Source organism: Eurytemora carolleeae, unplaced genomic scaffold, assembly GCF_000591075.1.
Source record: "Eurytemora carolleeae unplaced genomic scaffold, Eaff_2.0 scaffold1594, whole genome shotgun sequence".
Taxonomy (NCBI): Eukaryota; Metazoa; Arthropoda; class Copepoda; order Calanoida; family Temoridae; genus Eurytemora; species Eurytemora carolleeae.
In genome coordinates this window covers 31,191-58,863 of record NW_019397486.1, presented here as the reverse complement: position 1 = coordinate 58,863, position 27,673 = coordinate 31,191, and the positions used below count along the sequence as shown (strand labels likewise).

General features: G+C 31.0%; 1 protein-coding gene across 1 annotated transcript; it reads right to left on the bottom strand.

Moving 5' to 3' along the window:
- Positions 1–277: 277 nt before the first annotated feature.
- On the bottom strand, positions 278–26,421 carry LOC111714545 (rho GTPase-activating protein 26; the record flags this gene model as incomplete). Its single annotated transcript, XM_023489677.1, has 31 exons — positions 278–915; positions 1,057–1,182; positions 1,381–1,466; positions 1,814–2,112; positions 2,608–2,662; positions 3,327–3,367; positions 3,828–3,881; positions 4,453–4,533; positions 5,159–5,432; positions 5,762–5,907; positions 6,821–6,916; positions 7,615–7,694; positions 7,748–7,807; positions 8,268–8,372; positions 8,640–8,708; positions 9,208–9,281; positions 9,769–9,813; positions 10,052–10,189; positions 10,557–10,635; positions 11,172–11,217; positions 17,009–17,083; positions 17,607–17,651; positions 17,891–17,950; positions 18,143–18,181; positions 18,366–18,437; positions 22,280–22,402; positions 22,940–22,986; positions 23,241–23,292; positions 24,884–24,930; positions 25,488–25,550; positions 26,316–26,421. Coding segments are annotated over 31 exons (2,775 nt in total), but the record flags the coding sequence as incomplete, so codon positions are not given.
- Positions 26,422–27,673: the final 1,252 nt, after the last annotated feature.

Below are 27,673 nucleotides of genomic sequence, written 5' to 3'. Positions count from 1 at the left end.
AAAATATAATATAACAAAAAAACCCGACATTTTTATACTTATTTAACAACTATGCTCAAAATTATAACTTTTTTCATAACTTAGTTTAAAGGAACAATACCGACATTTCCAGGAGGATATATAAAAATATATTATTAGCAACCAATAATAAGACCAATTATGTACTGTACAATGTAGAATACCGTGTGTACTGTACAGTAGTACAGTACATGCAGACCTAATTAATGGTTGCAAATAAAGCTGGTATTTTGTCCAAGCTTAAATGCAAGGCTAAATATTAACATTATCACAGTTTATTATTATTACTTCAAATCGAATATTTCCAACTAGACATTCAGTCTTCGTATTCAGTATCTTGTATTTACAAAGCGAATAGTTGGAGAACAGCTAATTTCCATTTATTAAATGGACTTTTTAATTCTTTGCTATTGTAACATAAACATTTGGAATAAATAACAAACACCCTTTAAACACTTGTAATCCTTTTCACTTTACACTTCATCCATTTCATTCCAGATTCAGCAGTACTATGTACACTAGCGGCAGTAAACTGTACTATGCCTGGATGTGTACTGCATTCAACTGAATTATCGTCTTCAGATATCCCTCTGCGGGTTTGTGCACTGTATCCCCTTGTAACATTTTCCCCAAAGGAAGTTTGAATTTGACTCAATGTTTTCCACTCTTTTCGTAGATTTTTTAATTTACTGCGATTCCCGGATTTATTTTCAACACTGGAGGATTTACCAGTTTGTTTAAACTTCCGGTAGTTTCTAGTCCGTGTCGTGTTGGGTGGTTCCGTCCGGACTTGTTCCATCGGATGTTATGGAACATATTCAACATAGTTCTCAGGAACCAAACCAATCTTTCCGTCCAGGTTTCCCTCAAGCCAACCAGGTTCCAACGATGGTCGAACTAAATTCAATTTATATCAACATTTTTTGAGATCGATGTTGATGTAAAAAGTGATTGGAATTTAAATGATGGGGGGGGGGGGGTTTGCCAATTCTAAAGAATAATTTATTTTATTCATATGAAGTTCAATATGGAGCTTACCACTAGTAATCATTTGGTTTGGTTCAAAGGAAAGTTCAGTTTCATGTTCTCCGACGCATGCGTAGAGGGTTCGAACCCTTCTTAGCTCTACTGCTTGAAGACCAGCTACTCCACGCCCAGGTCCAACTATTACAAAAATACAAAATTAAAAAGGAAACAGAAATATTTTTATTCATACCATCATGGTTTTTACAAACACAGCACCAAAGCAAGTTTATGTTTACAGTTATGAATAAGGTGTTACTGTTTTTTTAACGTTTTCATGAATTTTCCAGTCAAAATTTCTTATAAAAATATTATTCCCCCAATTCTCCCTTGTATTACCTATTGTTTGACTATGCCTCGGATTAGGTTCTATTCCTTCTCTACTAGAAGTAGAGTTTAAGGAATCTGTACTGCTACTACTTGATCTAAACAAAATATTAAATCATTTTAAAAACAAATTTTGGAAAATCAAATGAAAATTATTCCAAGTGAAATGATTAGCTGAAAATCTGAGGAGTTCAATCAAAATTGGAAAAAATGTTGGGTAAAAAATATATCCGAAAATAATTTAAAAATACATTATATAACAGAGAATAAGTATGATTTTTTCTTGGTTAAACATTAAAAAGGAGGGAGTTTAATGTTCGGGAAACTTGCAAGAGTTTACGTTAAGGTTGTTTCCCCCAAAATCCTTAAAAATCATTTTAGGCCCTGGGGATAGGGGGGGAGGGGGGCAATTTTTTATAATTTATACCCTTACAGCAATAAAAACCTGTGGGTTGTTGAAGTATCATATCCGGAAACATGGCCGGCTGTTGACCCAGCTGTTGTAGATACAGTTGTGCCAACAGATGCCGCTGACAGCTGTCGAGATAATCCGCGAGGTTCAAACTGAACCGGTTTATGCTGTTGGAGTTGTACAGCTCTCACTGGTGTTTGGTTTGGTCTGTACCAAGGTGCTTGCTGTGGACTGACAGCAGCTGACTGGTTGCCAGATGTTTGTGACATGTGATGGTTAGAGCTGCTAACAGCTGGGCTACTCTGCTGACCGGATGGGTTGGTTCCAGTCCCCTAAAAAAAATCTCTTAATCCTAATAAAATTTCCCGGTTAATTCTGAAATTCCCCAGCTGACTTTAGCTGAAAATAATAAATATTTCACGATCACAATAAACATCATTCAAAGTACCCGGCCAAATAAATTTATAATTAATTTTTAACAACTTTACAGTTGCTAACTAATTTTACTACTGCTATAACCCGTCTTACTTTTTGTTTAAACCCTTCATGGTTGTGCTTTAATATAGCACAAATATATTGGCTCTTCGTCAATTTTTTGTAAGTTGTACTTCTTGAATTTTTTAGAACTAAAATTAACCTAAAAATTAAAAGGCAACAGGAGTGCAACAATTCTGAATATTCAGCTGTCCCTTAAAGTTTAAAACCGGAAGAAATGGTATCATCCTTTTAGAGTCCGGTTTCTTAGTCGCACAAACATAGGTTCGTCGTCATTATCCGAACATTAGTAGTGTGACTAAGAAACTAGGCTTAAACAAATTAGATATTACCTGAGGGGAAACAGAACTGGAAGTTGATTTACTAGATACACTACTTCCAGGGGACCTTAGAAATTAATCAATTAATCAATTAATTAACAATCAATCATTCCATTAGTTAATTAGGAATCTGGCTACTGCAAGTAAACAAAAGAAAAAAAGAACAAAATTAAAGTAGAAATGTTTTATATATTTCATTATATTTAATATGATCAAATTAAAGTAGAAATGTTTTATATACTTCATTATATTTAGTATGATGCAAATTAAAGTAGAAATGTTTGATACATTTCATTATATTTAGTATGATGCAAATTAAAGTAGAAATGTTTTATATATTTCATTATATTTAGTATGATGCAAATTAAAGTAGAAATTTTTTATATATTTCAATATATTTAGTATGATGCAAATTAAAGTAGAAATGTTTGATATATTTCATTATTTTTAATATGATGCAAATTAAAGTAGAAATGTTTTATATATTTCAATATATTTAGTATGATGCAAATTAAAGTAGAAATGTTTTATATATTTCATTATATTTAGTATGATGCAAATTAAAGTAGAAATGTTTTATATATTTCATTATATTTAGTATGATGCAAATTAAAGTAGAAATGTTTTATACATTTCATTATATTTAGTATGATGCAAATTACTGATGAACAGTTTCAAAATGTACATGATTTTTAGTATTTGGTATTATTATTATTTATTCTACAATTTACCTATGTGGAGGAGGATTATTAACAGAGACCATACTTCCGGCCTAAACATTAATCATATATACAGTGACACAGTCATAATAACAAAGAACCGGAATTAATTGACAATTAATCAACAGACTTTACAGTCGTCTTAAATCTTTGAATTTGTTTAAAGCATTAATTTGTCAATCTCATTTACAAATATGATTGATGAAATGATAATCAAAAGCGCCATATTCCTGCTATTTTTGTAAATAAAAGGATTAAACCTTACGAAACGATGTTTTATTATTTACAAAAAAGAAGTTTCTTTTCTCAGATATTCAGTTATAATGTTAAAGATTGCGGGTTCAGTTTCAATAAGTGTCCTAGTATCAATAATGTAGAATTATAGATGAGTAAAAAAGGTATTTTAGTTTCAAAAATTCATTTTTGTTTCGATAATATACAGTTTCTATGATGACTTCAATTATTATTGAATTTTGGTTTTAAAATGAATTTAGTCTATTTATGAATGTTTACCTGACTCCCTCTTAATGTTCTCTCCCAGGTGGCGTAGGAGGGTCCGTTCATACTCTAAATATTATTTAGTTTAATATTGTATTATGTCACTTATCCTACACCTAATGTATTGTTTTGTCACTTATTCTACAAAATATATGGTGTTTTGTCACTTATCCTACACCTAATATCCTAATATGGTATTATGTCCCTTATCCTACACCTAATATAGTGTTTTGTCACTTATCCTACACAATATATGGTGTTTTGTCTCTTATCCTACACCTAATATGGTATTATGTCACTTATCCTACACCTAATATGGTGTTATGTCACTTATCCTAATATCATTTATCCTATACCTAATATGGTGTTATGTCACTTATCTTACACCTAATATGGTGTTATGTCACTTATCCTACACCTAATATGGTGTTATGTCACTTATCCTAATATCATTTATCCTATACCTAATATGGTGTTATGTCACTTATCCTATACCTATTATGGTGTTATGTCATTTATCTTACACCTAATATGGTGTTATGTTACTTATCTTACACCTAATATGGTGTTATGTCACACGTTCTACAATAGATTGTCCAATACCTTAAACGGGTAAATGCTATTCGGTCTAAAATTATACCTGATTCTGATTTCCTTGATTCAAAATTTTTGGTCCCTCAAAAATAACAGCAGTGGTTAAAGTCGGAGGCCCTGGAGAAACCTGAATTAAAAATATAAAACATTTTTTTTAAATAAACAAATAATCAGTCAACCCTGATTCCAAAGAAATCAAGACAAGCCACCATCAAAAACTACCGCCAAGTTCAATTCAGAACTAACTAACTAATAAACTTGTGAACAATCTTCATTATTGCTAAAAATTAAAAGTAATTCCTACACTGTTCTAACTCCTAATACAACTGGGTAAAATGTAAACCTAACCAAGCCCTCTGTGCTCAGATTTACTCATATTGAATTGAACTGTGCCCATATCTGCTCAGTGTTCATATTGATTAGTCCTAACTAAACAGGGGAGGCGGTGTTATATAAAAACCTTTTCTGTAAATAGTGATGTGCATTGTGCAATGTGCATAAAGTTGGTTAATTTTTTGCCTATATTTTTTAGGAATAAAATGTGTAAAAAGAGCAAATGTTAACAAAATAATTTTTTGAACACTTGCTTTTATTACACAAAACCTAATTTTGACCCTAACAGAAAATATATGCAAAATAACGAACATGATTTAACGATTGTTTTTACATCTTTTTTTGACAGAACACACGTTAGAAATCTTAAAGTTTTATTAAAGTTTTTAAAAACGAATCAAAGCGATTGACAGCACTACCTGTGAGGGAGGTGGAGGGGGTATATAGGGAGGTGGACGGCTTGAAGGTGAGGTTTGAAGATTAGAATGCGAAGAGTTCTGTGCTGGTGAGGTTAGATGAGGAGCAGGAGTGAAGTGGGAAGGAGGAGAGCTAGGATGGGAGGAGGAGGGAGGAGAAGTAGGATGAGAGGAGGAGGGAGGAGAATTAGGATGAGAGGAGAAGTGGGGAGAAGTGAGACTGGTGGTGGAGAATGAGTGCGCTGGTTTAGGAGGCGCGGTTGATCCAGGTTTAGTCCTAAAATGATCAAATCTTAAAAAGTAGAAAAAAACTAATCGCATTTTGATAGTAAAACTAAAATGTAAATTTTCAAAGTTCTTGTAGCCATTGACAATTAAAAAGCTGTGGTAAAATCAAATCAAATCAAATCATGAATGTTGGGGAAGCTTTAGGCTATACAGAATTCAAATAATATTTACACACAAAGCTTTTGAGGACACAAAGCTTTTGGGACTCGGGACATAACACATTGACGCTTGATTCTAGAGAGTCATTTAAAATACTTTTACAGTCCCATTATCAATTAACAATGAAATATCAAAATAAGAAAAAAAATAAATCCCTACTTGAGAATAAGTTCCCAGTTCTGTATGAGGATCTCGACAACGACGTTAGCAAACTTGATATCCATGATGGCCGCCACAGTCTCTTCCTCCGCCTTGAGAAGGGTAGGCCCGAAGCAAACACCCAGATTAGAAACGGTCATCAGATTCTAAATATACAGTTCAATAATTCACGTTCATAAACTTAACAAAAAAATAATTTATGACTAATAGTAAGAACATAGAAATGTATAATGATAATAAAAAAATACAACTTATGATCAAGTCGACAAAGAAAGTTTTGAACCCAATATTTAAACATCTAATGTGTAAGTATAGTAAATAAATTGTGTATATAAAACAGTACGAACGCTAAAAAAAATTTAGATCTTAATTTTTTTTTAATTGGTAGCTTTTTACAACACAGAAAATAGACATTAATGTGCTCAATATTTACTTTTTTAGAATAGGATGTTTAAATTATAATATGTCTAATACTTAATTAAAGGCTTTATCATTATTATTATAAAAAGTATGTGAAAGTTTATTTTGATGTAAAAAAGTAATATAAACCGATGAATATAGGAGAGAGGTTTAAAGTTACATGTAAGATGAGGTCCACTTAAAAATAAAAGCACATTATTTCCAATCATGTATCACTGCCAGAGACTTAACATTTAAAAATAGACCATTCATTTAACATGTGCTAAAACTGATAAACAACGTTCGATCCTTTAAATTTTTTTTTAACAATGGCATGCATACGCACTAAATCCTTAAAAAAGTCAAAATCAAATATGATTCATTAAAACTTGAGCCAAACACGGGTAAGTGGCTGGATTCTGGAGATTAAAGAGCCTGCAAGACATAATACAATAAGAATAAGAATCATTCAATCTTTGTTTTTAAGAATAGGAGATATTTCTTTAAGGAACAGGGGTTTGCGAGGAGGGGGGGGGGGGGATTTCCCCTAATATATATAAATCAATGAGAATTTGTATCATTTTAACTTTAGCAATTTTTTCTATGACTATTTTAACAGCGATGAGTTGTGGATTGAACTGCTGAGTAGTGAGTACTCACCTTGTCTGATTTACTAACTATTTTTGAAAGATGTGAAAGTAAAAGCTCTAACATCTGCTTGTTCAGGGCTGGAAGGCAGTGAACTAATCGATGTACCTGGGAAAAAATAAATTCTTAAATATAGGTTAGCATATCAAGCCACATGAAGTCAATTGGTTAGCAGATCTAGCCACATAAAGTCAAGTGGTTAGCAGATCTAGCCACATGAAATCAAGTGGTTAGCATATCTAGCCACATGAAGTCAAGTGGGTAGCAGATCTAGCCACATGAAATCAAGTGGTTAGCAGATCTAGCCACATGAAGTCAAGTGGCAGATCTAACCACATGAAGTCAAGTGGTTAGCAGATTTAGCCACATGAAGTAAAGTGGTTAGCAGATTTAGCCACATGAAGTCATGTGGTTAGCAGATTTAGCCACATGAAGTCAAGTGGTTAGCAGATCTAGCCACATGAAGTAAAGTGGTTAGCAGATCTAGCCACATAAAGTCAAGTGGTTAGCAGATTTAGCCACATGAAGTAAAGTGGTTAGCAGATCTAGCCACATGAAGTAAAGTGGTTAGCAGATCTAGCCACATGAAGTCAAGTGGTTAGCAGATCTAGCCACATGAAGTAAAGTGGTTAGCAGATCTAGCCACATAAAGTCAAGTGGTTAGCAGATCTAGCCACATCAAGTCAAGTGGTTAGCAGATCTAACCACATCAAGTCAAGTGGTTAGCAGATCTAGCCACAGTAAAGTGGTTAGCAGATCTAGGCACTCAAGTCTAATCAGAATAATAATTTTTTAAATAAACCTACCTCGCCTAGCCTGCTAGAGTAGGTTTCATACTTGGAAGCTTCAATAAACTTTTGATGAAGAGAGAATGACATCAAGGGTTCTTAAAAAAAAAAATTTAACTTAAAATGCTAAAATTTATAATTAAAAAGTTACCTGGAAGATTTCTAAGGTAGGTTTTGATTGCAGATGTAATAGTTTTAGATTCTATATTCTCTAAAAATAAACATCAATCAAATATGATAAAGTAGATTTAAATAAATTAAATATATCTAAAATTTCCTTAATACTTGATTTTTACACTTGAACGTATTCTGAATGGAAAGGGGGAAGATAATTTATTTAATTAATTAATTGAAGAAATGGACTCGACTTAAACAGAATCAAATTAGACTATCAGGGACATTAAATTCGAGTTTAATTTACTTAATTATATACGAAGTAAAAGCATTATAGCTTGTAACTCTTCCACTTAATTGTTAAGAGATATTGAAAAACCATCAATAATAATTACAATTTTTCATTTTCCAATTCTACATTGAGTTTTTTTCAATAATTTGACTTATATTCATTTCTAAGTCGACAGCATTATTGAAATAATTTAAAAATTTTAATCCGAAAAAATCAGGATCATCGATAAATTGTTATAAAAGTAAATGTATGGTAGAAAACTAACCTAGGTTTAGTTTTTCTAACTTTCTCTTATCTAGCCCCGAGTTAAGGAGCTTGGTAACCTTGCTAGCCACACCCACTACTCTATACAGACCCTCCTCCTCTAAACCTGGAGTATAAACATGTTGAAAAACCAAAAACTGTCGGAAAAAAGCATAAAATTGTTGTATAATCATAACATTTAGTAAGAAAAGGTAAACAACAGAAAATTTAGATTTCTGGATCAAGTATTGGACTTGAAATAAAATAAAATCTCTCCTATGTATTGATATACATCATACAGCACTAATATAGATTAGGTTAGGTTAAGAAAAGAGAGGAAGAGGGGGGGAGGGAGGGCCAGGCTCCATTTTCTAAGATTTTACCCCAAAATTACCTCTTTTCTCTAGTGTACCAAAGCACTGCTCCATGAACGTAAACCCTGCTTCGTCCAAGTAACTTTCTTCTAAAAGTTTTAAAAATTGTATTTATATATAATTTAGATTGTAACTAATAAACTTTAACACGAAAAGACAGCTAAGTAACTTAACCTACCCGCCGTCGGCAGAAACATGATAGTTAAAAGGTGGTAATAACTATTTACAAATACCTTATATGAATTGTAACACTATGGGTAGAACTATCTAGTATGAACTGTAATGCTACGTTTAGATCTATTTAAGATGAACTGTAACACTACGGGTAGAACTATCTAGTATAAACTGTAACTCTACTGGTAGAACTATCTAGTATAAACTGTAACACTACGGGCAGAACTATATAGTATGAACTGAAATACTACGGGTAGAACTATCTAGTAAGAACTGTAACTCTACGGGTAGAACATTCTAGTATGAAATGTAACACTACGGGTAGAACTAACTAGTATGAACTGTAATACTACGTCTAGACCTATCTAGTTTGAACTGTGACGCTACGTCTAGAACTATTAACTGTACCAGTACCTGCTGTTGAAGGTTTGCCGGGTTGGTTTGGAAATCTTGGCTCTTTACCGTCCAAAGCTTCCAACCAAAGTGCTCTAAAAATCAATTCAGAGCTATAGGAAAGTTCTACTCCCATCTCCCAATCATGGTTCATGATGTTATATTTAATGGTCAGAATATGGTCTTAAAGCTTGTATTTGTGCATTAAAAGATAAAATTTACTTTATTGTGTTTATCTGCTTTTGAACATTTGAATTTGTGCCAATTAGAAACTTAAAACCAAACTAAATAAATTTTATTCATGATAAATATTTTTTTACGAGCTATGACGCAACCTTTAAAATGGATTCATAAAAGATCATAATCAAAATGTAATGACATGATGATATTGAGTGGCGTCACATAATGAGATTGAGTGACATTACATGACTAGATTAAGTGGCATCATTTAATGAGATTAAGTGACGTCACATGATTAGATTAAGTGACGTACACAATGAGATTAATTGACGTCACATTATGAGATTGAGTGAAGTCACATAATGAGATTAAGTGATGTCACATTACAAGTAAAATAGCTACCTGTCATCTTCTGACTGTGCTTGAAGAGTAAAAACAACGTTAGGCCTAAATTAATCTAGTTAGTCACCTTGTTTTTTTTTCTGTAGTGGGGGGGGGGTTTCCAGTATAAGTGAATTGATTATTTTATTTTGCATATTAGACATTTTGTTGTTTTAACGAGGGAAAGGAGGCTGTTATATTTGGCAACCTTTTATTGTTATTTTGTAAATCACAAAAAAATATTTTATCTTTCCATTTTATTATTTAACTTGCTTATTTTTATTTTTTATTTTGTCTATCCTACCTATCCTCCGGAATAAGGTCGAAGCAGAACCGTTTGTCGATTGATTCTGTCGTCTTCCGTAAACAAGATTTGATCTTAAAGCTCTCGGTGTTCGTAATCTTACCGGTAGTCTGGTTGTACGGGATCATGCAGAACAATCTAAAGATGGTGTCACGTTAAAAACGTCCAGTGTTACACTTCTTAATAATTTCGACACTTTTTCCAAAATAATTATCAATAATTAACACCTGCGGAACACAAACATATGGTTGAATAAGTTTTTAAATGTATAAATACTAGAAAAGATGTAAAAAACCCCCAATCTTTCATCTCGAATGTCGCATTATTTCCAAAGAATTAAACAAATGGATATTTCTTCTAATGCACAATGAACATTTAACAATTGTGTAATAATCAGCCGTAAAATGTAAAAGATTAAAGAATCTATTAATTTGATGTTTAAACCGATGGATAACCCTGTATTTATTATTTATATCATAAAATTTAACTGAAAAAGGAAGTGTACCTGTTTTCTCTGATATACTGACAGTAGCATTTGATCCAAGTAGTTCCTAAAGCCTTCTTCTCCATACAGAATAAGTAACCTGGACAGATCTGCTTTTATACTTCATTCAGAGATCTTTGCTTTCTTGTAAAAATTATTTCCCCACCTTCAAAAAATGTTCCCCAAAAGTTTTTTTTTTAATTTTTAGGTAAAATAAAATAAAATTTTAGGTTAGAAGTATCAAAAAGAATAGTGCAATTTTTTCTCTAGATCTTCAAAAATCATGCTTTTTTTGGAATTCGAGGAAAATTTTTACCCCTCTTTCTTTCAGATCAAGAAGACAACTAATAAATAGATTTTTACGATTTCTTAAAGATGAATTTTCTCAAACAGGGCTCCACGCATGTATCTAATTTTTGGTGGACCATATGCCTCAAGTTGGAAGAGAAAAATATCCCATGTTAGGGGTGATACATGATAAATGGCATCTTCGTTTGCAAACTTTTCCATCCATAATTTAATTCAAAATTAAAAAATAATGTTTTATACAAGTTAACAAATAATTGTTATGAGAGTCGGGAGGGATGATTTTCTATGAAAATATATATCCCTGATTTAATTCTGAATATTTATTACCTGTCCTAGTATACATCTTATTAAGGGTCCCTGGATCCAACGGTTTCTAAACAAAACAAATATTACAAAATAGTTCAGGGTACTTTATAAAATAACGAATTAAAGAAATCAAATTGGTGATATTTCAACAATATTTCCGAATTATTTAAACTTTTAGGTTGACATTTTAATTATTTAGTCATTATGTTTTACGCATCAGAATTATCTTGATGTATCTCGACTGTTTCGAGATTGTTAACAAATACCCACGCTGAAATCACACTTAAATATCATATTAAGACATTAATCAAAGATTGTTCCTTAGAAATTGTAGTTCATCTCCAGTCACCGTTTTATCTGCAATACATGCAGATTGAAATCAGCTGTCCGTAAGTGACAAAGATTAATAACCATAAATATTTGAAAATACTACGTTTCAATATTTTACAACTTTTACAGATTTCATGGTTTCTCCTTGTGTTTTGAAACCATTATCATGATAATGCTGGTGATTTGGACTCACATCTTCTGAATCCAGAGCATCCAGGAACTGGAACTCTTCGTCAATAAAATCAACATCACTCTTCTTATGTTCTTCATCATCAACATCATTCTCTACCCAGCGGTCTTTAGAGCCACAATAAAATGAATTGAATTTGAATTTTTGAAGTTGATGAATCATGGTGATTGAAGAGATTAAAGGGAATTAACTTGACTTTTCACATGAAAATTGACTTGAAGCTGGTGAAAGCAAAATGCTACTACGTTATGCATATTATTAATATCCTTTCATAAATTAATGTTTTAAGAATTTAAGAATTGTTAACAATACATTTAATTTAATAAATTGAGAATACAATCCCTTGAATATAATAAATTGAGAATACAATCCCTTGAATCTAATAAATTGAGAAAGCTTGTGTCTCCAAGGGAACCTTGTTGTTCTAGGTTTAATGCCTGCTTTACTTCATTCAGGAGTTCAATATAACTGTTTCTCCTCGTGTTCGTGTGCAAGTATGTGTCTGAACAGAAACTTGATTATTTCTATTGATATATGATTTTCTAAGATTTGTGTGGAAAAAGGAAAATTGGTCGGCAAATGGCAAGTTCTTTCCCACTTTTAATACTATTCCTCCCTCAATGTTATTTAGCTTACCCATTTCAGCACAAAAAAAGATAAAATAATTGATTTTTGATTAACTGGGTAAGCAAAAATTATAAAATATTAGTAAACTTATTTTCTCATCATTTGTAATTTGTTACCACATTAACCATATTTTTCCTAGTATTTTTTGAGTTCGCATTTTCAATGAACAATGTACTTCAAAGTGTGCTTATTTTTTTAATTGTTATTTAGTTGCAAATGGATGATCATCACAAGTTTCCTAAGCTTAGTCTTCTAGAATTCAGACATTCAGAAGGACAGGATCCAGAAACCTCATCTACGATTTACCAATTCTTTTAAATATTTCATATGTATTCAATTCAATACAATTTTTAGATTTTTATTTATTTCTGTAGAAAAAGTGTAAACCATTTTTTAACATTTATTTTCTAATGGCAAGGTTTTAATATAAACGGATATATTTTCAATCTAGTAGAAGTTCAAGGAATATATTTCGGATTCATTGGTTACCATAGGGTTGCGACCCATTTCTAAGCTTTCGACTCACGATTAAATAAACTAGATATTTTGGGGTTTGTTTTGGGTCCGGTCCAAAAGTTTTCACCCGTTTCGAAGAATTTTGATCCAGATTCAAGGGTTCAGATTCAGATCCATGGGTTCTAATCCAGATCCAAGGGTACTGATTCAGATCCATGAGTTCTAATCCAGATCCAATGGTTTAGATTTAGCTTTTTTACAGCTATAGGTTCTAATGCGGTCCAAGGGTCCTATCACGGATCAAAAGGATCTGGCTCTGGTCTAGGGTTCTAATCCTGATCCAGGGGTTCCAAATCCTAGGGGTTCGATCTAGATCCAAGGGTTCCAACCAGGTTCGCTTTGAAATTAAAATGAATCATACTCAATATTGTAAATAAAACGGTTAATACCATGTCAAAAATGTCAACAATTTATGATATTTGGTTGTAAAGTCACTAGATTTTATGAATTTAATTAATAGGTAAAGTTCCTTCGTCTTGACCCACTGCACTGGATCTTCTCGAGTTTGGCATAGACAGTGGGAAAGTGTCCTCAACCTTTGCCAAGATTAAATCATGATTAGTTTGATCATACAAATACAATTCTTTAGACCCATCACACTATGAAAAAATTAAGGATATGTTTCAAAATATTAAACAAGTGAAAAAAAAACATATTAAAATCAGGCACTATTTTTTTGTAAAGCAGAAATTAAGGCTTAACAAATTAATGAGATTGATAGAAGAAAAATAAAAAACGTTGTTAACAAGATATGTAAACTTCATACCCCATTCTTTAACATATGTTAGATCATAAAATGCCTTAAGTCGATGTTTTGAAATGCTGTCGTTTCTTCTAAATACACCTGACACAAAAATTGTCCTCACGGCACAATTTCAAATGACTCAGAATTTTTTTTTTTAATTTTCCAAAACAAATTGTTGAAGGCCCTGCCATCTTAAAGAGAATATTTTTAAGCATAGTTGGCTTAGAACCAATCGGAGGTGAGAACTTTAATGCTGAGTATCTAGCAATCAAGCATTGATCTGTATTTTATGCGGACGTACAGATTAACTGTAGTCCTCTTTGATATCCCATTGGGGTCATAGGTCATAAACTTCAGAAATAACTTTAATTGAGGGATAAAGTATTTATCCTCATAGTGCGCACATTGCATAATGAGATCGAGAGTTCAAGATTAACGATACTCCTCAGAATAGATGAATGATAAGATTTATACATGAAAGTTTCTATCTTACTGTGATTCTATGATGAATCTAGCAATTGTTGATATATTTGCATACAATACAAAGCTATGGGTTAATTAATGTACATTCTAAACATTTAGATTAAGAGATTTGGTATATTCTAATAACACCCCCCCCCCCATTAAACGCTGCCCCTCTTATCTCTTTCTTAATATTTATTTACCATCAATTCAAAGAAAAAAACACATCTTGTATAAATTCATCACATTTGAGTCATAGATTTTGTTTAATATCATGTTGTAAGTGTGATAATACATGTGCTACAACTAAATAAATGGATTCAGGCTGTACCAACCTTGTTTAAATTTTGCTTGAGTTAAATACTCAAATTGTACTTTGATCAAAGTTGGAAAGTTTTGATCTAGATAAAGCAAAGAGGAGCGATTAAAATATCCTAAACTGAAACTTATGAAATTAGGCAGCGTCTATTAGATCATTCATTGGTTCAACAAAAGAAGAGAAAATCCGATAATTTTGACCGAGAAAGATTAATCATAGAAAACAATTAAGGTTTAACTCCCTGCAGGCAAAAAAAAACATCCTAAGATCTTCTAGAAACAGCTTCCAGCTTTGCTCTTTAGGACGAGCTCTTGACTCTTTTTTTAAAGTAAATTTGCTCCTTCAGACCCACCCTGGCTAAAACAAGCTAACCTCTGTCAATTCAAAGTACCCGTCTTCAGACTATGGTTAACCAGGCCCGTAACCAGGGGGGGGGTGCAAGGGTGCAGGTGCACCCCCATTTCTTCTGAAAGGAGGGTGCAATGACGAATTTTCCCCCCCCCCCCCCCGTCCCATATAAAAGAAATTGTTTCTCATAATTTTCTAAAATCTAATTACAGTTTGAACAGTTGGTTAAAAGGAAAAAATTCATCCATTTATTTTGGAATATAATAGCTATTTTTGGGAGTTTCAAAAACATTATTTTAAGCGAGGATATTTGTCATTTTTAGTCAAAGTATAAGGGTTTTTTGAATACTCAAAAATTCACTAAGAATGTCTCAATGTCAATAAATAAACTCTTTTAAACAAAATATTAGAAATTTCATTTTTTATTCATCTTCATAATATCATGATGGGGCCGAGGGACAAGAAGCCTTGATTTTAAATAATGCATTTTTTCCTTAAACTAAAGTACCATTAATTTATTTTTTATGTATATTGTATATGTAAACTGAAAAGTTTCAGACACTAAAATGTAACCCTTAATAGCTTAAATACACTTAAAAAGGTTAGTCTTTATAGCGTAGATTGACAATGTAATAAAGAAAACCATATACCACCGTAAAAGCAAACCAAGCATGGCTTTTAAAAAAAACCAAAAAAAATTTTTCGCATGCGGCACGCTTCTTTGCACCACCCCTGGAAAAATCCTGGTTACGGGCCTGGTTAACGTAAGTTTAAAAACATAAATATATATAAAATGTATAGCGGGACAATATGGTTCCTGAAGTCTCTTTAACACTGGTGAGTTGGGGATTTTGAACAGTTGCCCCAGCAACATTATAGCTCTGTCCCTTCCTTTTATTCAAACGGTGTTTAAGCTCATTGATTTAAAAATAATTTTGATGTTAAAATAATGCAATTAGAAAAAAATCAAACTTGTCAAATGATAAACAAATCATTTTCGTAGTCTGATAGAAAATATTCATATCAATGTTTATAAGATGTTTTTTTTGCATGAACTTAACACTTTCCTGAACATGTAGCGTGAAGAATAAGTCACTTAAATATTTTCTTCTGTCAGAAAATAAATTATTATTTTAGTACTAAGTTGAATTTAGTACATTTTCACATTTCAAGATGAATTACTAATCACAAATTTTCACAAAATTCCACAATTGAGTGTTTGAAGTGTAAGGGTCTGATTATTCTTGTAAACTAACTTATCTATTGTATTTAGTATAGGGGGGTCTGTATGCACAGGATATATGTTATCATTCACCTGCAGATAGATAGTTAGATAGATAGATAGATTGATAAATTACAGTGTAAATAAAAAATTGAGAAGTTTTGTTTAGCAAATAAGGTTTTCTTTCAAAGATACAAGGAAAGAGTAATTTAGTTATCAAGATTTATATAAAACTTCGCGTATATTTTAAATTATTTATTTAGATTTCTTCGTGAGAGTCTTCTCGGATTATTATTATTATTATTAAAAGAAGAATTTAAGAATCTAAAAATTTTTTATCAATTAAAAACAAACAAAGAATTGTTAACTTCCTTTAAGGTCACATAGCATATCCTACCAAAAATCGTTAAAAAGCTGGAACTGTTTTCTGTTCTGATTTATCACTTTTAAAAAAACTATATTCGGGTACTGGAAATAATGTTTAAATATCACCAAAAATTAAATTTATAAAATAATATTATCTGAGAAATGAATAATAATGTTATGTTAAATACTTGCAATTTTAGTAACTGGTCAAAAATAAAAAAAATACATTTATCAAATAAGGATATGTCTACACAGTTTCAAGTAACCCCCCATTTAGAGAATTGTAGAAGCAATTATATGAGCAACGATGAGGAAGATATCGTCGTTTTTATAAATGGGCAGCTGTTTAATTCTGACACGTTTTTTTGCTGTAAAATTCCACATGTCACTTTTACATGCAGTGATAAACAAAACTCTGAAAAGGGCGACTTTTAGAATCAAGTTAAAACTTCAAAAAGTCCAATGAGCATGAGACACAACAGTTGTGCAGTGTAAACAGACCCATTTTATTAAATTAGTGATTTAAAAGGTGTCAAAAAAAAACTATTGTTTTCTGATTATCAAAAACATCTTTATACTTTTTGCCGAGACAAATGTTTAAAGGGTATCTCTTAAAATTCAGCGTAACTTGAAATTACGTCGACAACTCTCTAAATGAACGTGTAGTTAACCAATATTGACAAAAGGAACCAGTTACTTGTTACCCTGGGGAGCGGGGGTTTTGTGAACTTACCGTCTGTCGAACCTCGAGCATTTTCCTCATTAAAGCTTCGATATCATTTCGAGAAGATTGGAAGTGTGTTCTTGTCTAGATAAACAAACAGTTATCTATATACAAAGTACTGATCTCTGTGCGTCTTTGTGTTTGGATTTCAATTCATAACTCAGAAACCCCTTGACCGATTTGCCTCAAATTTTGATTGGGAACTCAATAAAGCCACGGGAATGTTCTTTGGTCGGTTAAAAATTTTATAATGAGTGGATTGACTTTTATAGAAAAAGTTAATCATCCAAACAAAGCTGGGTTCCTAGGCTAGATAGATAAAAAGGTATTTGTTGAAATTTGTTGAATTAACATTCAACAGGTTTCATACAGGGGGTTTCCTGACATTTATAGATAGTTATTTCATTTGCTGGTTGTTAAGCGTACACTGGACAATTGTTGACAATTTTTTCCCTGATATTTAGTCTTTAGGTACACTGGAATATGGAAAACATAGAGGCAACAATCTCCATTCTAGTTCTTCGAAACATTTACAGAAAATTTTAGAAGTTCATGTTATCCGGCATCTCATAACAATATTATTGTCATTATTGAAATTTAATTTTACCTTTTGAACTCTTATCTGTAGATCTGTCATAAAAGGTTTGAAATCCTGAAAAAAATCTTTTTTTTTTCAAATATTTTAATTTTGCAGAGAAAATAAAAGGTTTGAAATCCAAAAAAAGAGGTTAAAAACTTTTAACACTTTAAACACGATAAATTTGGAAGAAAAAAAATGATTCAGCAGGGCAAAACATCCAAAAGGTTAATTTTGTTTTCAAAATCTATTCGTGGGAGATAGAGATTTCTACACAATATTAAAAAAGGAAAAAAGGCAGGGAAAATATTTACCTTTGCCACCTCGTGTCCTTGGTGATAAAAGGTTAACCAGCCATACATAAACGCTTGCAACTACGACAAAATATTTATGTAAAATAAAGGTTTAAAGGTAGTTATATTATTTTTTTTATTACTTGAAACAAATTACAATGGATTAATTATATGTATACTAACTACACCATGCTTCGAAACCTGATTTATTTAATATTAGGCTGAAATGATAATTATTTATAAATTCTCTGAATAAAAATAATGAAAAAGTACCGTTTCAACGAATTCAAACTTCTTCCGTTCTTGTACTTCCTAAAAAATGGAAACGTGTTAACAGAATAATATGTTTCTTTTGATGGGAATAAAAACTTCAAATTTTTAAATATACAACTTAAAAAGTTTTTATCATGAACAGTATTTGTTTTAAACCCAGGAACGCCAAAATTTTGAAGTTTTATCATAAAATAAAATAAGATAAGAATTTGTAGGAATTGACCTGAATTAAACAAACATACTCCAATGCTTCCCTCGCAAAATCTCGTTGTTCCATCTCTAGTATAGCATCCGCCTTAATACATAGAATAGATATAGATAAGGAATCATAAGGAATTGAAATCTGCAAGAGACCCCATTGTGGGCCCCCCAGACATCCGACTTAACAGATAGATAAACAAACAAACAAAATAGATCTCCACCTGTATAGATAAATATATTAATAGTGTGTCCGCTTTAACGGATAGATTAGTATTATTCACCTTAATAGATAGATAAAATAGTGTTGTCCGCCTTAATAGATAGATAAAATAATGTTGTTCGCCTTAATAGATGGATAAAATAATGTTGTCCGCCTTAATAGATAAATAAAATAATGTTGTCCGCCTTAATAGATAGATAAAATAGTGTTGTCCGCCTTAATAGATAGAAAAATAATGTTGTCCGCCTTAATCTTTGCATATATTAACAGTGTGTAAGCTTTAATAGATGAATAAAATAGTTTTGTCTGCCTTAATGGATAGATTAGATAGATATTTAAGAAAAGTGCAAATGTATAATTAACTGGATATGATAGATATCCGCCTTTTAAGTAAGATAGATATCATCATATCGGTAGATAGATATAACATAAAAACGCTAGTTAGATAGATAGCATCCATATAAATAGATAGATAAGTTAGATGTACGCCTTTTCAAATAGGTACATAGATAGCAACTCCAATAATAGATAATTTCAATTAATATCCATCCTTACAGATAGATAAACAAGTATTCACGCATGTATAGATATAGATAAAACTCATAACAATAGATAGATAATATCCGCCTTTTAGATTAGTAAAAACTATTTCCACATCTAAAGGAAGGCGAATGACATCTGCCCTTATAAATATCTGTATCTTGATATCTATATATCAGATATGCAGCTTGATAAGAAATGTAAACCTAAAGATAGCCGGATGACATCCGCCTTAAAAGGTTTATCTTGATGATATTTACATTTAAAGATAGACGGATGACAACCGCCTTATATATACAATATTTATTAATACATAGATTTTAATCGATTTCCACCTTGATATAAAGATACTTACATTTAACAGCCAAATAATTTGTGCAGACAAAATACCAAATATTTTTAATGGAATTAAAGAATTGCAACCAACAATTGATAATTCAATATTTAAATATACCTTTCATGGTCCGTTTCATTAAATAAGTAATCTTAAAATAAACCTTTAAGAATGCCCAACTCTTTTTTTGTACTCTGGAAAAAAATTATTTGTATTTGATTCACAGTTTAATTAGCTGTCACATAGCGTCAGTCAACAATTTCAAATTTCAGATCTTCCTTAAGTTAATACTTGATAAAAAAATATAAAATATATAACATCATAGATGTCAACAAAGCATTCACTGAAATATAAAAAGATGTCAGAGTAGTTTAGAAGTATTTTCTCATCAAATTTCAGACTTACTGAAGAACTAAACCTACCCCCTTTATGCATTTTTTTATTTGGTTTTTTTCTCTGACTTGGTGTAAATAAATAACGTTTGGGGTAAAAAGTATCAAGAAGGATGAAAACTTTATATACCCTTTTGAAGTCTGTCCCATTTAATGTTAAAAGATAAATATGTTAAAGTAGGAACTCAATAGGTGAAGAAAAAACAGCTTGAAAGCTGTTTAAAGATAAAATGCTAAAACCCAACCAAACATTTTTGCTAAGCTTAAAACCAGTCCCGTTCATAGGTTTTACAAAAAGGCGGTGTACAGGTACACTGTACACTGTACAGTAATGTTTAAGTGAGAAAATGAGGAGAATGTGGCTCGGACGAGAATTTGTTGTGGCTGGCCTTCCTCCCCTCATTGATCTCTATCTTATGCAGACTTACAGATTTATTTTCAAGACTTACGATAACAGCAAAAAAGTGAAAATGAGCATTTGTACAATTAATTACAGGCCTGCTTGAAAATAAAATGACGTTAATTTACATTTTAGATTCCAATTCACTTTATTATTATTAGTTAAAAATTTGACACATCCTATTTTGTACTGTGTAATAATTTTATATAATAATCTATATAATAAAACAATACATTTATATATATGTTGCCTTTAGCCGGCCAAACGGCTAGATCGAATGGGCTGCATTTTTTTGTAGGCAGGCCCTCATTGGTGTCTGGCTATAGAAAAAAACGATTTTTTTCAAATTATTTTTTTTTCTTCAAAACTTATATTTTTTCAACATTTTTTTTTCTCAAGGGCAACGCCGGGCCCTTAAGCTAGTAATATAATTAAGATTTTAGATTACAAATTTTGAAAAATGTATAGGCGCAGAATTACTTCTGGTTTTACGGCTTAGTCTATCAAACCTCATGTATTCTTTAATATAAAGTATAAGATGTCCAGTAGATTGAACCATTGAGGGTTTCATGACATTAATTCTCTCTATTAATTCTTCAGGCTTGGATAAATATAAAAAGTTCTCGTTCTCTTTGAAGTATTACCTAGAATAGCCATGTCCTTTGGTTGTTTGAGATTAAAAATTATCAAAAAAATTAACATAATTGTGCCTGAAGTCAATGTTTTCAGTCGAGTATCTCCTTATATATAATAATATTAGTTTTCTATGGATTAAGCATGATTGACTACACCTTCATAAGATTTAATTGTAGTCCTCTATTCATGAATTTAATATATATTTTTAGCTTTAACCTCCAGTCTGGAATGAAAGAACAAACTAAATATGACTGGCTACAACCCCTAATTAGGTCGACTACGAAGAATCTTAAATATCAAAATCTGAAGTTTTTAAAATAACTTCTTTTGTTTAAACTAAAATGAATTTCTAAAAAAATATAACAATTACATTGTTTACTTTTATCAAAAGTTGAATGGCACGGAAAAAGAATTCTGGAAGAGAGAGAAAGAAGACATCACGTTGTTTATCTAATTATAGCCTCCAACCCTGGGATCCAAGGTATCTAATATAAACAGACAGGGGTATATATTTTCTTTAAAAATCTACCTCCTCTCTTCATCCCACTATTTTAAAATTGTTTATGACTGTCCAATTTGGGGAATAAATGCTTTTCAGGGGAAATGAAATATAAATATATATTTTCAAAAAGATAAATGTTTTCCATTTTTCCATATTTTCCCAAAATATTTGAAATTTTTACAAAATATAGTTACCCCTGTTTCCAGATTTACATCCTTTACGTCATTAATTTCCATTGCCAGTTGGCACAGGGGCGAGGGGGGGGGGGTCCATATCGTCAGTGATGCAAACCAATGGAAAAACGGAATTATGACAATATTTCTTCTATTCTTATATTTCTGATAATTCAGGAGTTGAAAACTAATATTGCAAGATTTGTATTTTCTACGTCATTGATACCATTAGTGAACAATATTAAATTTCTGTCATTGGTTCTACTGTTTATATTTAAGATATTTTAATCTTCCACGTCATTGATGTTCGAGGTGGGGGATTCCAGAAATTATTTGATCTTGACGTTCTTTGAAATCTCTACATAATAAGATAAGAGATAATTGGTTGTCATATTTAGTCATTTTATGTTTTCTGGAAATGCACAATCTTTCTGCTTTTAATATTCCAGTTCCAATGTATGTTCTTGTTTTTATTTATTTCTTATCATATTTTATTTTCAATCTTTTTCTTTTTATCTATGTAAAATTTTGTATGTAACATGACTAAATTTAAAAATGGTCTGGGACCTTTTAGTCCTCAATCTATTTGTAAAAATTATTTCTTTACTTTATAAATTTAATTGTTTTAATCATTATCATTATCATTATCATTATCATTATCATTATCATTATCATCATTATCATTATCATCATCATTATTATTATTATTATTATTATTATTATTGCGTAAATATGTTACCTCTTGTAAAACATTGTCTTGCTTCTTGGTTGATAGTCCAAGATATCGTTCCTGGGATGTACAAAACTTCTTGGTTTGGTAGTCAAACTGTTTTTTCCTGGACTTTACAGCTCCAATCTGTTCCTAGATAAATATAAAACTGTTTTTTTCCACGACTTTACAGCTCCAATCTGTTCCTAGATAAATATCAAACTTTTTTTACTGGACTTCACACCCCAAACCTGTTCCTAGATAAATATCAAATTATTTTTTTCATAAATCATTTTGTACTTTTCGATATCGATAACAAAAACAAATAAGCGAAAAAAAATGTAATCCAAACAATCAATTTTAGTTGAACAAAAAACGAAACAAAAAGTTTAAATTTAAAATGAAAAATGAAAAAAATTCTTTTTAATGAATGTATTTTTGCAACACGATACTCATCCTTTTGGTATGAAAACAGTAATGTATATTTTTGAGAATAACTCAACCCCCCCTGGGGAAAAAAATTAAGATTGGACATCAAAAGGCAAGTTTTTCATCCTTTTTCATATTTTTTATCCACAAAATCCCCCCCCCCCAAAAAAAACATTTATTTTCCCTAATAATTATAAATAAAAATATACACCCCTGGGTAGAAATAAGTTGAATGAAAAAAATATAATTCAAATCACTTACTTTTCTGAAGGTTTCCAGGGGAACGATGAAATTATCAAAAGCTCGTTCTATTTTTTAATTTATTTACAGAAAAGTATAAAAAAGATTAGTTTCCTTTTTTTCCGATATTTTGTCTTCTAAATGAGTAGAATAAATGCTAACTTTAATGGTCTAAATTTTCTTGCGAACATTAAAATATTTAAATGTTTAAAGAATGTAAAGACGTTTTCACTTCAAAACATGAAAAATTCATTTTTAAAAATTAATACAGAAACGATTTAAAATCTGAAAGTACGGAGATTTTATGCAAATAATTAAATTCCTAGCATTCTATCCCGCTCATCTTCAATTGAACTTATGAGTTTCCCAAATTCCTTAAAAAAAGATTTATTGTGATTTAACGCTAGCTGAACTAAATGTACATCGTAGGTGTTTTAAAAGGATCCTAGATCATGTTGTAAGAAAAACGTGTACATGAACTAGAACTCCAATGAGTATGTACATTGTAAGAAAATTATGTAAAATTATGTTTAATGTTATTGTAAGAGAATTATGTACAATAAACTACACTGAGTATGTACATTGTAAAAGGCTTGAGTATGTTAATCGTAAAGTTTATACAATGAGGATGTACGTTGTACGAGAATTTTGTGCAATAAACTAAAGCTACAATAAATGTCTGTTGTTCGCAAATTATGTACAATAAACTAAAATTACAATACAAGGATTAATCACAATGAGGATGCACATGGCACAAAGTATAAGAAACATGTACTATGTATGTAGAATGTAGATTTTGTATAAAAAATCATAAAGATTTACAGGGCTTATCCAAAGAACGTAAGATAAGGATGAATAGAAGAAATGCAAACTTTTAATGTTTTGTGAGATATTAAATATATGTTTACGTTGTGATACAGTATGATTCATATCATACTGGAAATACCAAAGCTAAGTCTGCAAAAAAAATGATCAAAAAACTTTTTTCTTCAGTTTAAAGAAATTCATTTTTAAAATTCTGCTTAACCTGTAGGAAGAGATTATCCTGATTTAATTTTGATAATATCATATTTCTATTTTTAAAGAGATTAACTCAAGAAAAATCTGATAGTTTAATTTGAAATGTTTAAGTATTACATTTTTAGGCTTGTGATACATTAATTTTTTTAATTGGCTTGATTGCAATCTATTAAAACTAGTTGCTCAAATAATTGACAGGCTTCTTTTGTTTAGACCGGGTTGAAAAGGCCTGATTTCATATCAAAGATGATAAATCACTTTCTTTATACTAAATAAAATTCTCTTAAATATATTGTCTTTATTTTAATCATTGAACTATATTAAACTATTATTTTGGGCTAGTTTATAAAGTCTGAAAACTTTCTAGTCCGCAAACTAGTGTCTGTAATTGTAAATATGTAATATATCACTGATTTTATTCCATGACCATAACTTGTACATATATTGTTATCATTTAACCTGTAAACTAGTTTGAAATATACATTATTATTATTATTATTATCATTAAAAGGTTAAATATTGTCACTTGTTTAAAGAATCATTTCATCTATATCTGTATATTGTATAAATAAATAAACCAAGTTTACTTAGGCAAAATAAAGAATTTTTTAATGGTTGGAACAAATTTGAAATTAATTTAATGAGTTTACACCATTCTCTTCCCATTGGGAATTTGAATTCAAATCTTTAGTTAACCGAGCTCTCATTAATGGTCGAAATTTATTTCACCAATAAGACATCAGTATTGTTAGATTCAAATTAAAATTAAAATTTTTACAAAATCGAACAAACTAAAGTTATTTAGCTCAACTCAATTTATCATTTAGAAGTTACCACCGGCCTCAACTTTCTTAAACATAGCTAAAAAGATTTTTTTTCTTTTTATGTTCCTTTTAGATATTTTCATTAGAACAAAGTTTATTCACAATAGTTCCAAAATATTACCTTTAAGCTGCCTGCTATTACTAATTCATCATCTGTTTGATTACTTCCTGTTTAAAATATAAAGTTAACAACAGTTTTTTAAAGTAAAACAATACATGTTGAAGAATGAAGATACCATCGGAATCAGGAAGATTCAACAAAATGTGGAATAGGAGGACGACATTTTAGCAATACCAATGTGTATTTGATGTTGTTACAACGCAAATAGTTCTACTAGACACTTATTAAATCAATTTTAGGTTAAATGGGTCTATTTACACTGCACTGTGTATCATGTTCAATTGGACAATTCAAAAGTCGTCTTTCTATTCAAGAGTTTTCTGGTTCTCATTGTAATAAAGGATTTACAGGATAAAGATAAACAAAATAAGTGATAAGAGACGCTAACAGGATCCAGTGAAGAGGGAGCTAAGTAAAATTGGTTTAAAATATATTGCGTGGAATTTCAAACGTAAATGCGGTCCAAACCCCCCACCCCTTTCCCATAGCACCGAAAATATATGTCTTTGTTAATCGATTCAATCGTTTTTTAACATTACTAATGACGTCAAAAACGCTGGCAGGGGGGGGGGTAAAAGTAGTACGATAAAATGATTTGTTATACCTATACAGTCGAATTTGAAGTTAAGAAGATGAGAGCTGAGACTCCTCTGAGCACGGGATAAATCTAAAGGAAGTAAATATTTCAAAACAAATTTTAAAGGAACTGTTTGTCCTTGTAACTTCAACTGCCCCTCAGTTTAAACAGGGTTTAGTCCGACATAAACTGAACATTCATTTAGGAGATATCTTCATTTTTCTAATTTGAAGTGTTAAATTAGGACAATTTCATCTATTGTTTCTAAAGCAGAGATACGTGAGAAATAAAACCCAAAAATTATCAATGTTTAAAGAGAAAAACATTCTTATCACTATAAATTGAGGATCACTAGACATTAGGGCAACAGTCACTTAAATAAAGTACTAAGGATTCATTTTTTTTATTTTAAAGCGGATCTGGATCCGCACAGGAAAAAATGGATACGGATCCAGGTCATAAACATTTCTTTAAGATTTACTGTTTTTTTATTTATTGTTTTTTTATGACAGCAAAAGAATTTTCAAATTGTTTTCTTTTTTTTTGCCAAAACTTGCTGAACCGTTTAGAGATGAGGAAACTTTTGATATAATCTCTTTTTTAACAGTTCAGATTTGGGGTTTGAAAGCATAAGATTTTTGTTTGCAGTTTTTAGTTGAAAGTTAGCGTCTTGGATCCAGATCCGTGGATCAGCATATTTTTGCGGATCCGGATCCAGTAAGCCAAAATGTTCCGGATCCAAAGGATCCAGATCTTGATCCTTGCACTGCTTAAATATATAAAAAAAAACTTGATACGACGCTATCAAATGTTCGCCCAAAATCAAAACAAACACGATAATTATATAATTCTTACTTTTAGCTGCAGAAAGTAGATTTTTCACTTCTTTAATGAGTTCTTTAATATTAGAAGATGTTCTTTCAAGTTCCTTCTCATGACTGTGCAGACTGTCCCTGTAAATATGTTTATATGAAATATCAAAAATGCATCAAGTTTATCAGATGTGACATTAAAAGAGCATTTAAACACGCTTGACACAACTGTGGCAGATGCGACAATGATGCACCGTTTAAACAAACTAGACACATTTGTGAACGAGGCGACAATAAAACAGCATTTAAACCGCTCTACACAATTTTGGCAGATGCGACAATGAAACAGCATTTTCTACATTAGTACGAAACTGTTATGCAAAGTAACACTTTACACTTGCTACTTTTACAAGTCGGGTCTGTCCTAGTATACGATTTTTGGACCCCCCCCCCTCCTATCAATTTTGTACATGACCATTTATTTTCAGCAAATTTATTATTTATTTTTTGTTATTTAGGGTTAGGTTAGGTTAAGACACTTTCTGTTCTAGGAATATACCTACAAGTCCTCGAGCTTCCTAACTCGCCGAAGAAACTACCGTTATCGTAAAACTTGTGAATTTCTTATAGCATTCACTACACAAACGAAAAAGAGAAACTGTACTATGTACTGAAATACTAGGTCTACAAATACAGATGTCCAATGGATGTTAATTTTACGACACTTTCCTCTTTGAATAAAATAAAAAGTATTAGTTTATTTCTTCTCATCTTTATTCAGACTGTCACGGAAACAAATCCAGTTTTGAAAGATGATACTTTAGAATATGTTACATTTTTTCCAGAACAGGTTTAAATCTAGCTGACATAACATGACATATGCGTCTTAAGTCTTGATTATTAAATATTCGTTCAGAAAATTTGATGTAACGTGTATCGGAGGTCAGTACTAACGTGTTTATTTACTTATATACTTTGAAAGTTTTGACATAAAGGTTAGGTTTGCATTGTGTTTTCGAAATTTGTCAGTATCAGCTGATTCCCTTTCTGGTGTACGACTACGCCCTTTAAATTTGTGAGATGATCGGCAGTTATTTATCTCTGCTTTTTATTTCTCAAGGGCGGGATTTTCCCGTGAATAAGAAACAATTTTCAACAACGACGACATTTGGATTCATCTACGAAAAATTATTTTCATGCAACAGGTGCCCCTGGTTTTATAATGATGGGAAGTTGTTAATAAATATACACACGGTCAAGTTTATTAGATTTCCTATCCAATTTCAGCCAATAAAAATGTAGGTCATATATCATTATTTTATTTTAGTGTTAAATGTCTAATTTTACACTCACGCACTATAAGAAGTGGAATTCTCAATTTCTTCGTAAATCTTTTTTATA